General features: G+C 30.3%; 2 protein-coding genes across 2 annotated transcripts; one reads left to right on the top strand and one right to left on the bottom strand.

The window, feature by feature from the left end:
• The first annotated feature begins 343 nt into the window (after nt 1-343).
• Nucleotides 344-12,183, top strand: LOC119604954. The gene is made up of 7 exons (XM_037957879.1): nt 344-832; nt 9,077-9,230; nt 9,291-9,478; nt 9,555-10,152; nt 10,214-10,395; nt 10,707-10,885; nt 10,954-12,183. Exons 1-7 carry the CDS (start codon nt 720-722, stop codon nt 11,592-11,594), a joined length of 2,055 nt encoding a protein of 684 aa, XP_037813807.1. The 5' UTR covers nt 344-719; the 3' UTR covers nt 11,595-12,183.
• Nucleotides 2,163-4,800, bottom strand: LOC119604956 (nuclear transcription factor Y subunit gamma). Its single transcript, XM_037957883.1, has 2 exons — nt 3,065-4,800; nt 2,163-2,996 (listed from the first exon to the last, which is right to left on the bottom strand). The coding sequence occupies exons 1-2, from the start codon at nt 4,403-4,405 to the stop codon at nt 2,592-2,594; spliced, it is 1,746 nt and encodes a 581-aa protein (XP_037813811.1). The 5' UTR covers nt 4,406-4,800; the 3' UTR covers nt 2,163-2,591.
• Nucleotides 12,184-12,219: the final 36 nt, after the last annotated feature.

The raw sequence follows: 12,219 nt of genomic DNA, 5'->3' as shown, positions 1-12,219 counted from the left end.
ATTTTTGAGTTATTATTTGAATTACAACAAATTGCATTCCAACTTTTATGAAAATAATTTTTGTTTATTTAGAATGCAATTAATTTGCATTAGCTAAATTTAGATAGTATGGCTACACTGCGTACATGTTTGTTTATATTTTTCATATATTTTTAAAAATATAATAAAATGTTTTATAAAATTGTATCTTCTTTGTTTGGTGTCACATAATTGCCAAATTTATTTGCATACTTTGATAGTAAGGTACCACTTAACAAAAACAAAATGCTAAAATTGTTGTTAATTTGACCACCCTTTCTTTAATTTACGTGTTTTGCAAAGGGGATGCAAAGAGAGAGGGCTGCCAATTGAATTTAGTTTTACATGCACACTAAATTATATTTTATATAAATAAATTTATTAAACTCTCAAAGGTTTATAACATAATTAACTACATTTTTTCTAAATTAAAATGTTAATAAAATAATTTTGAAAAAATCCAATTAAATGTTTATCATATCGTTAAAAGTCCTTTATGTCCTTACGAAATAATTGACGTATGTATATAAACAACTTGGCCACTCTGTGGCAAAATCAGTGAAGAACAACAAAAAACAAAGACATTTTTTATAGGAAAAACAAGTAATTAAAAGCTAAAATACCAAACAAGTGAATATTTCTTTTTTTATCCATTTCATTTTGTTTAAATAAATTGTTGTGGTTGCACGCCCATTATAATAATGAGACGATTACGCCGTCACTATATCAAATTAGTTATTCTTGTTTTATTTTGCGGTGCCGGTGTCTTGTACTTTACCAGGAGTACGGAAGATCTGGACAGGCAGAGTCAAATGTAAGTGTTGATATTAAATTTCATTAAAATTTGTTGTTGTTGTATTATTATTTTTCTACTAATTACTATTAATTTCATGGAAATTTAATTTATTTACTTGCGATAGCATCACAAAGGGAAATAAATACATTTAGATGGTTTATTTCGAAAGTGTCCTACCTCAAAATTAGAGATTTTGAAAATAGTTTTGTAAAATATTGACGTATCTGAACAAAATCAGTTACTTTGATTATTATTATTATTCGATTATTATTATCTCCATTTTAAACATTATTTCAATGTAAAACTTATTTATAATTAAAAAATATATAATTTGTCTAAATATCTTACTTGGTTCAAGGATAAAATTGGTTGAAACTGAGAAGTAAGAAAAATGCTTCATAATTAACTGAAAAAGATTTACTTATCGCTCATTTACTACCAAAAAAGTCATTTCGAGAAAAATAACTTTAAATGTTTTATGAATTTTTACTATTTTTAAAAACTTTTAAACAAACCAAGGGATTTGAATAGTTAAAACAGATTCAGATAGCGAAGTTTATTTATATTTTTAAGTTTATTTTTTTATCAATTTTGCTTTCGAATTCCAAAACTTTTTCTAAAAACTGTGATTTTGTGAGTTAGAACACTTTTTTAGGTAAATGGGCATTTGGTAATGACTAAAAATCAGCCATTGTCCCTTAAGAAAAATAGGTATGTATTCACACTTTAAAACACACGATTAGGGTGGTAGCTTTTTAATAATTTAACAAATATCGAATCCGAATTACAAGAAAAAATTTTAATTTTCGCTGTTATTGAAAGAGTTTACTCAAAAATAACAGGAAGTGTTTTCGTAAATAAGACAAAATTGGCTGACTATAGGGTGATGGTAGCCAATAGTTATACCCTATTGTATATACATACATTGTATGTATTTCGGTGTTTCGATCTTACGAAAAGCAAACTAGTTGAATATATTTATTTATAATTCATTTAGTTAGAAATAACAATTTTATCATTTACATATTCAGAAATACAACTACATATTTGTATATGAACAATTTATTTCAAGTGTCATGAGTCGACTAGTTTTTAAAAGAAAGAGATATGAAAAGTTTTGCATTTACTTTTGAACCAATTTTGTAAATTTTAGAAAATAAACGGTTCTTATAGTAAAAACTTTTCTAATAGTCTAAACTAAATTATCTGTCCGGAGAATTTGTAAAATTTTAAAATTCTTTAATTTTTCGAGTATTCTAGAAAATAATTTTAAAACAATAAAAAAAAAATGAATAAAGTTAAAGTAATTGTATGCAATAATTTTTTTATTAACAAATTAAAATTTATTTGTTTAAACTTTATACATGAAGATCGTTCTGATCGTGAGCGAATATTATACATACATTTTATAATTAGAACTCTATAAATTAAATTGTATTTTGTTTTGTTATCAAAGATTAACTTATTTATTATTTTTCTCTTTTTTTGGGAAATTAAAATAATCTTAACACTAATACTAAATATTATTATACAAACATATAAGCTATGTTTATCTGGTTTAAGGAAATACATGGAAATATTTAAACAAAGAAGGAAAAATTACAATACATATTTTTAATTATAATAATTATAAGACTCATTTAAAAATTACATACATATTAAATTAAAGTCGGTTTAAAATGAAATGACGACATGTAGAAATAAATATAATTTACACTAAGTTTAGAAAATCCTCGGCATTTGTCAAGTAACAGTTGCCTTGGACATTTTTCTGAGGCTAGCAATTGTTTCGAAACGTACTGCCCATATTTCGATCGGTGGACACCATTGAGGCAGCAGCAGCGTTAGCTGTAGACTGATTTGTTGCTACTGTGTTTGAATTAATGTAAATGTTATTTGTTGGTGTGGTGGTTTGAGGATGGTGCTGATTTTGTTGTTGTTGGTGCTGCTGCTGTTGTTGGGTTATATGAGCCGGATGATGTACTATATGCGCTGTTGTAGCTGCAGCAGTATTAGCCTGTGCTTGATTTTGAGCCTGAGCTTGAAGTTGTAGTAATTGTTGAGCGGTTAATAAATGTGTTGGTATTATAACTTGTTGTTGATGATGTTGCTGCTGTTGATGTTGTTGCTGTTGCTGCATTTGCAGGCGCAACAAATTCAATTGATTGGCGTTTATGGCGATCTGTAAAAATGCAAAATAAATTATTTAAAAGTTAACTCAAAGTAAGGGATTATTGTTTGAAAACTTACTGGCATATTGGTTAACTCGCCACTGGGTGTTAACATAACTTGTTGTAGCAACTGCACTTGCTGCGGATGATGTTGTTGTTGCACTTGCTGCTGCTGCTGTTGTTGATGCTGAGCTATGTTTTGCAACAGGGCTGTTTGTTGTTGATGTTGCATCACATTTGCTGCCTGGGCGGTTGCGGGATTAGCTGCAGTTAGAATAAGCTGTTGAGGTTGTTGGGCCACTAAATTTAAGCTTGCCGCCGTCAGTGGTGTGCCAGCAGTTAAGCCATTGTTAAGATGTTGTTGCTGCTGCTGTTGCAGCTGTAATTGATGTACTAATTGAGCCTGACCTGTTTGTTGTCCTGGCAGTGTGATAAAATATTGTAGATGCTGTTGAGGATGAGCAGCTTGTTGTATAATTTGTAACTGTGGTGTGGCATGATTTGTTGTTGCAGTGGCGGTCGTTAGCATTTGGGTGGGCTGCGTCTGATTGAGGTTTCCCGTAATAGAGGCCGTTGCCGGCAACGCAGTCGCTGTTGCAGTTTCCATTGGCAGACCTGATACATTTAATATCTCACCAGTCACTGTTGTCATTGTCGCCGTTGGCATGGGCGCTGGTGAGTTGTTGCTTGATGTTGCATTATTATTACTACTACTGTTATTGGCCGAAGATGCGCTCTCATTGTGATGTCTTCTATGATTTGGTGGTTTAATGTCTTCTCTTGGCACAATATCAATTAGAAAATCAAATTGGTCATAGTTGGCTATGGCTTGAGCAATATCTGACCTTTGCAGGGTACGTCGTTTACTTTCATCGGTGTGTATCCAAGCTCTCATTGTCAGTTCTTGAATGAAGAACTCACAGGCTTTGGCGAAAAGTGTTGGTGCTTCGGCCGCTATCATTTTGGCATTTTCATCCAGTTTCATGATCTTTTTAATTCGTGCCAATGGTAAAGACTGATGCTTCGAGTCGACAACTGCAGTTTGCACCTCCTGAAGTATGTTGGGCCAAAATGTGTCTATAGTAGGTGGTGGTTTACGCGGCTGTTGCTGTTTGGTGTTTTTTGCTGATTTTTCTTTGGGTATTGCTCCAGTATTTGTGTTTTGATTCGATATGGAGGTAGTTTGATCCAATGTCGTCGTATTATTGCTAATGGCAAATGTGTTGCCGCCACTTTCCGCAACGACGGTAATGTTGCCGTTGTTGGCATTATTGTTGTTAATATTGCCGCTATTATAGGACAGCATATCGATGTTTTGTACTCTTGTCAGAGATTGTGTGATATGTTGCTGCTGTTGTTGCTTAACTCCACTACTTAAATTACTATTAGATGATGTTCCATATGAAGAAGGCTGTGACATACCGAAACCCAATTTGTACCAAATGAAATTAACACAACTACAAAATACTTTTGACCAGTTTTTTCAATATTAACACCTTAACAATCATATAATATACATATTATGCACTAATTTCATGTAATGTTATTTGCAATTTCTAAAACAATTTTACTATCAACAACTGGCTGATTGGCAGACCATCCATCCGCACGCCTGTATTCGAGTTTATTCTTTATTTGACATTTTGTTGCGAGATTAAAACTATTTCTGGCTAAAAATTTATTTGTTATTTTATAAATTCGTTTATGTTTTGTAAATGATTTTTAAAATATAATCAATCCACTTAATAAATTACTATAATTAATAATAAACACGTACAGCCAGAGATACAAGCCGACTTGGCTCAAATCGGCGGCGGCTGGTCGCCGGCCAAATTTTGGCAAGCCGCGCCGTCGCCGACTAAAAAACTTATGTTTTTCTAAAGCGACATGACACATCAAGTTGGTTGACTCCAACGGTAATTTTTTGATTGTGTGATGTCTATTATTACAACTTGCCTTTAAGCTGTATGGCCACACGTCAATATTTTGATTAAAATTTGTGTATGTGTTGTTTATGCTTCTTCTGCTTCAATGATTGCTGGTATATACATATTAGGGTGATCGACTCGATTTTTCAACCGGTTTTAAAACCGGTTTTTTCTGCTTTACCAGTGTCGGTTTTATCTTAATGTTGATTTTTCGAATATCGAATAACCCGGTTTTTTCACTTTTTAAAAACCGGTTTCGAATACTTTTATTTGCTTTGTATTCAAAGATTATTAAAATGAAATTTTTAAGTAAATAATAATACAGCCCGCCTAAATTTTAAAAATATTCGAGTCGAGGAGCTAGCGTATATTTTTCTAAAGCTCCTTTGGTTAAACTTTTTTGATTTTCCTAATTAATTAAAAAAAAATTATTTGTAAAATTGATAACTGTTTGATAAAATGTTATCAATCTTAAGATTATATTCCAAATACAATAATTAATTTACGGCTGAAATTTTATGGAAGTGTTGGAATGCCTATGCAAATTTCCTAAACAGGATTACATAGTACCTTATGTTTAACAGAAGTGTCCCACTTTTTTCCAAATTTTTTTATATTAAAGAAATAATGTAAATCAGACGACTAGATCTAAAGTTATAGTCTTTTAAACTGTTAAAAATCATTTCGGGCCATGTTTTATTAATCAAATTTAAACATAAACATTAAGTTTTTCAAATTAAAATATATTTTTTTATTTATAATGAAAAACCGGTTAACCGGTTTTTTCTGAATTTGAAAAATATCAACCGGTTTTTTTTAAATGTCAACTATTCGAACTATTCGAAAACCGGTTTTTGGCAAATGTCGAATAATCGATCACCCTAATACATACAGTGTCTCTCATAATTATTCGAATTTGGGTAAACTATAAAAAGAAACCAAATTTAATAATATTTTGTGTGCAAAATAAATAAATTAATTTGTTATATTGTATAGATAGTCCTTATGTTTGATATCACGCTTTTTAAAACTTGAAAAATTTGCATTGATTTAAATTAATTGTGTTTTTTTAAAAAAAGTCCATGAAATTGCCTCACAAAAGTATACGAATTTTTCCTGTATTTCATATTTGATCATATTATACGCAACACAAATTTTAGAATCGAATGGTTTTTATGCGTAATATTGTTTTAAGGGGTTACTATCCACGGAAAGGATATATTTTTGGCCCATTTGGTCCACAATTTTGCGGAATTTGTACCCTCTTTTCATGTAATATCATTAAAATGGCGATTTTTGGCCATAATTGTAAATTTTTCTCCTTTTTTCCAGAGATAAAACAAAAATTTGATATTGGGACTTAAAAGACCCTTTGGGGTATCTAAAAATAATATCTTTTGTTACAAGAATCTGTATTTAAACGTTCCAAGATAAATTATTCGGATCATTCTTCTTTCGCTAATTCAATATATTGGAACTTAAGTCCATTTTTATAATACTAGGATCAACTATTTTCGGGGAAAGTTTTCTGGTATATATTCTTTTAGATATCAGCTTTTATACATTTTAAGTTTTCAATGTGTTGTGGAAGTGTACAACTCCAAAACATGCCTCGAAGAAACACCATTCAAAATAGTAAAATCATTATTTTTATATACCAATGGCCTCCATGCTGCATAGCACGATATCATTATGATTACATCAAAAATGTTGATATGTGTTTAAATATTATTTACTATGATCAAATTAAAACCAAAATTTAGGACTTACAGTGTTATTGTAACGGGCAACATAAGCGTGAAAGTTACGAATAGTAAAAACTGAAATCTACTATATAGGATGACGTTTTGTTAAGGCATGTTTTGGGGTTGTATACCGCTATAATATATTGAAAATTTAAAATACATTAGTGCCAATATGTACATGAATATACACTAGACAACTTTGTCGAAAAATATCGTCCCTAGAGGTACGAAAAGGGACTTATGATCCAGATAATTCAATTAGAAACTGAAAAACGATACCAAAAATACATCTTGGAACGTTTAAGTACAGATCCTTATAACAAAAAATATTATTTTTAGATACCCTATGGGTAAATTCCAATATTAAATTTTGGTTTTATTTCTGGAAAAAGGGTGAAAACATTACAAATATAGCCAAAAATCGCCATTTTAATGATATTACATGAAAAGAGGGTACAAATCCCCCAAAATTGTGGAACAAATGGGTCAAAAATATATCCATGCGGTTGATAGTAACCCCTTAAAACCATATTAAGCATAAAACCATGCGATTCTAAAATTTGTGTATCGTATAATATGATCAAATATGAAATACAGGAAAAATTCGCATACTTTTGTGAAGTAGTTTCATGGACTTTTTTAAAAAAGCACAACTAATTTAAGTAAATGTAAAGTTTCCAATTTTTAAGGGGCGTGATATCAAAACTAAGGACTATCTAGACAATATAACAAATTAATTTATTTATTTTCCACACAAAATATATTATTAAATTTGGTTTCTTTTCATAGTTTACATAAATTCGAATACTTATGAGAGACACTGTATGTATTACTAAAGGTATTTTCAGACTACAATACTGAGTATTAATACTTGTCAAAAATGTTTGTATCATAATACAATTTACTAGTCTAAATATAATTTGTAATTTGATTTTCAAAAATATTACTGATTTTTTTGGCATACGGCGGTATTCATAAATTTTTTAAAACAATTCAAAAACTTTTTATTTTCAAACGTATTCGGTATGTATTTTATAAATACAATAAAAAACAAACAAAAAGTGTAAAATACATTAAAAATAAGAACGAAAAGTGCATAAATAATAGAAAATTGGATAAAAAATATTACAAATATTATAGTGTAAACATAAAATGTATTTTTCGGATTGATTTTTTGAAAATGCGAATTATTTTCATAATATTTTTAATTTGAAGTGTGTTAATACTCAGTATTGTAGTCTGAAAATACCTTAACACATAAACAAATTTTGATCAAAATATTGACATTAATCTTCGCAATTCTTAAAGCTTACGATAAATCTATTAAAGACAATTTTTTATATAAATAACTGTAATAATGACCATCTAATCTTGAAAATACTTATATAGATATCCTTTTTTTTAATAAACCAATATAAAACCATTTTTCTGCATGACAAGCGCATATATAGAAAAATTTCAGAAAAAATTCTCAGCTTAAAGGTCTTTACATTATGTGATTTTGTATTAATACAAAGTATTATTTGAAAATGTATTGTAGTCTGAAAATCTTAAACATTTTGTAGTTTGAGATGTATTCAGCTTTAAAAAAAAAATTAAATTCTGTTTATTTACAAAATACACAATTAATTTAAAATTTTCTTTTTGATTTTAATTTGCAAATTAATTTTCTTTTATTTTCCACTATAACTTCATAATCTATATGAAATTGAAAATAAACGAAAAACATAGGTTTCTTAATACATGAAAGAAAATTGTTCAATACATTTTGACAACAAAATTGATTTTGTATTAAAGACAATGAAACTCTGATATTAATACAAAGTATTGTATGTAAAACCCCCTTTAGATTGAGCCGATATTTTAGTCGCCGCAGTTTATATTTTATAACAAGCCGCCGCCATCGACCAAAAATGGTCGAGTTGCCGCCGCCGATCATTTTGCCTCGGCTTGTATCAGGGTTGGCAAATGGAATTTTCAAGTTGTACAAAACAGCATTAAAAATTGTACTTCTTTGATTCCGATTGTCCCGGTTCACACCAGATTTCTATAAATCAACTTTCGAATAATCGAACAATCGACTTTTTGTCGAAAAAAGTCGAAGTCGACTATTTTGTTCCAAAAACGTCGATAACTCGATTATCATCTATGAAAAAAGTCGAAAAGTCAACTTTGAAAATAAAAGTAAAAAAGTTGAAAAATCGAAAATTTTAGGTTTTTTCCAAGTAATAATAAGTTTGAAAAGTCGACTTTTCATAAAACGAAAAAAGTCGAAAAATCGACTTTTCATAAATCACAAAAAGTCGAAAAATCGACCTTTTGCTTCAATTATAGAACCCTAATTTGTTAGTAGCGTTGCCACATGGCTTTTCTTTACAAATAACGTTAAATTCTAAGTTTTTAAATTTCATTTTGTAGACAAATAATGGAACGCTCTATACGATCTATAATGAACCAAGTAGAATGTCGTTTACCAGAGCTACCAATCGATAATCCTGAATTGATGAAATTTTTCCATTCAGTAGATAAAATTGACTGTGGGAATCCTAATGATGATTGGGTAATGTGCGAAGTGAGTTGTTTTTTTATTTATTAGACCGACAATATGTTTAAAATTAATTTTTCTTTTTAGAAATCCATATGTTTCGTTAAACCTGAAGCCATAGCAGCTAATGGTGAGATAACTTGTACATTTACGGATATAATACGTAAAAATGACTTTAAAGCACGTTACGGAAAATCGGTAAAAACCAAAGAACCTTATATACTACAAGCCTCCGATTTCGTTAAAGTACTGTGTACAGCAGAAAATGGTTTAAGGTAAAGTAAAAATATAGTAATGTTAAGACTAAAGAGATATTAACTAAAATGATATTTTGTTAAAATTTGTTGGCAGTTGGTTTGGTATGGCTTATGGTATGCGAGATGGCATTGAAAATACTTTAATACACAAACCAGTACCACCCCCTATGAATAATAATGTTAACCCCTTAAATGTGTTGGATCCTGCCTCAGAATTGCCTGCCTATTTCAATGTGCTCATGTTTGGTTTTGATTCCCTTAGCCGTAATTCGTTTATGCGCAAACTTTCCAAAACTTATAAATATCTAACGAAAGAACTCAATGCGATTGTTCTGAAGGGTTACAATATTGTTGGCGATGGCACACCACAAGCATTAACACCCATTTTAACCGGTTACACAGAACTGGAAATGCCTGAAACGCGAAAGCGCATGAGCAATGCCCTACCAGTAGATCAAGCTTATCCCATGATTTGGAAAGATTACGAAAAACACGGTTATGTTACCTCATTCAATGAGGATATACCTTCGGTGGGTACATTTACCTATCGTTTGACGGGTTTCGAAACACAGCCAGTTCATCATTATTTACGTACTTATTATCAAGAGGCTGAAAATATTTTAAGTTCCAGTAAGGAACATTGCATCAATCATGAAGCTACACACTTAACAATGATGGAATATACAAAGAATGTAATATTTTTTTGTTAATACTTTAAAATTGAACTGATTTTTATTGTGTTCTTGTTTGTAGTTTATGGCAAAATATAGCGATACTCCCCGATTTGTTTTTAGCTTTCATGGTGGACTATCGCATGATTCTATAAATCTAATTGAAGCGGCTGATGAAGATGTTGTATCTTGGTTGGAAACATTGAGAGCAAAACAACTATTAGATAATACTATTTTAATATTTATGTCGGATCATGGTATCAGGTTCGTTTTTATTAATAATAACACAAGTCGATACTATAAATTGATCTATGGTCAGAACGAAAGTGATCTAGAATCAGTACAGATCTTTAATTTTGACTATAGATTGATCTATGATCAAATATATATAATCATCTAGTATTAATTTATAATCAAGAGATCGTAGACTGATCTATTGTCTTGACTATATACTTATATGTCGAACTGGCTATAAATTAATCTATAGACTGATCTGTAGTCAATGCATTAAACTAATCTATGGTCAAAACTCTGCTAAAACCGATTTTTGATATCTTACTTTATTTCTCTTTTAGGTTTACCGAAATACGCGAGACTTTACAAGGCAAACAGGAAGAACGTTTACCATTTTTCAGTTTTGCTTTTCCGGAATCATTTAAAAAGCGTTTCCCGCAAGAATATGAACATTTTGTTAAGAATAGTGAAAGATTGACGACACCATTTGATATACATGCAACACTTGTACATATTTTAGGTAAACTACTTGCATAAAATTAAAATTATTCTAAAAATAATGAATAAAAAATCCTTTTATAATTACAGAACTGCAAAATATTAAACCTACAGCCACTTCCAATGAGCTAACATCGTACGAAACACTGGCCGAAGAAACGCCTTCTTTAGAAACCACACCAAAGATTGAAGTTTCCGATTTAGCTAAACACCGTGCCATATCACTTTTTACACCCGTCCCACAGAATCGTTCTTGTGCAGATGCTTATATAGAGCCACACTGGTGTGCCTGTCTCAATTGGCAACAGCTTAATGTAAGCTCGGACATGGGCATTCTATTGAAAGCGGCCGCCAGTATATTAAATGTTATCAACAATGCTACGGAAACATTTCGTCAATATTGCGAACCTTTACATTTGAAGCGCATCAATTGGGCTTTGCTACTGAAGCCTCACCAGGAGTTGTTGTCATTTAAGCACAATTTAGACATGGATGGCTATTTATCCGACTTAACCGGCAGTTCACGTTCAGCTGAAGTTTATTATCAGCTGCAAATTTTAGTATCGCCGGGCGATTCAATCTTTGAGGCTAGCGTCGCTTACAATTTGGATAATCTAACAATGCACACTAAACTGTCACAAATATCTCGCGTTAATATTTATGGCTCACAGGCTAATTGTATTTATGAACGTAATCCGGAACTGCGTAAATATTGCTATTGCAAGAAATAGCTAAAAGTTTAATGTGGAGCATAAGCAAGCGACAATACTGCTCGCTTACTCTCAAAATTACCAAAAAATATTTTTTCTTTATTCTTAAGTTTAAACTATATACTTTGAGTACACAAGTTTCTCGAACTGAATTAATTTAATTTAGCAAGATACAATGCAGTCAGAACAAATTTTAAACTTAAAAGCACCAACCTAGTCTTTATAATAAATGCATACATACATATTTATATGAATCTCTCACCATATAACATGACATAAATGCACACAGTATTTAAGAATTATTTAGGGATTTTCAATGGATTATATTAAGGCATTAATGGAAGAGTTACTCTGTATTTTTGTTACAGAGCTATCCTTCCCAGTTTGATATTATTCAGTAAAAGCACAAATCTTAAAAAAATATAAGTGTGCGTGTCGCAAAATCTTATTCCTATTGAAAATTCCCTATTTTATATCAAAATATAAATAATTTATTTATATATAATAAAAAAAAAAACCTTAGCAAGCGAATATTTATATTTTTGTAATTTTTAAGATAAATTATAATAAAAGTTGTTCTTTACCTTGGTAAATCGAACGAATTGGCCAATTGAAAAAAGTTTGTTTTTTTAGTTTTGTTGGTTTT

Source organism: Lucilia sericata, unplaced genomic scaffold (genome assembly GCF_015586225.1).
Source record: "Lucilia sericata isolate MDLA Ls3-8-SP2 unplaced genomic scaffold, ASM1558622v1 Contig000447F_arrow, whole genome shotgun sequence".
Lineage (NCBI taxonomy): Eukaryota > Metazoa > Arthropoda > Insecta > Diptera > Calliphoridae > Lucilia > Lucilia sericata.
Note: the sequence above shows the minus strand (reverse complement) of the source record. Positions and strands in the feature narration are given on the sequence as shown.

What these genes read in the sequence shown, in the direction of transcription:
- LOC119604954 (XM_037957879.1), top strand. Translation starts at nt 720, where the DNA reads ATGAGACGATTACGCCGTCACTATATCAAATTAGTTATTCTTGTTTTA. An exon ending in ATGATTGGGTAATGTGCGAA is followed by an intron (nt 9,231 to 9,290) that starts GTGAGTTGTTTT and finishes TTTTCTTTTTAG; the next exon opens with AAATCCATATGTTTCGTTAA. An exon ending in TGATGGAATATACAAAGAAT is followed by an intron (nt 10,153 to 10,213) that starts GTAATATTTTTT and finishes TCTTGTTTGTAG; the next exon opens with TTTATGGCAAAATATAGCGA.
- LOC119604956 (XM_037957883.1), bottom strand. Translation starts at nt 4,405, where the DNA reads ATGTCACAGCCTTCTTCATATGGAACATCATCTAATAGTAATTTAAGT. An exon ending in GCGAGTTAACCAATATGCCA is followed by an intron (nt 2,997 to 3,064) that starts GTAAGTTTTCAA and finishes GCATTTTTACAG; the next exon opens with ATCGCCATAAACGCCAATCA.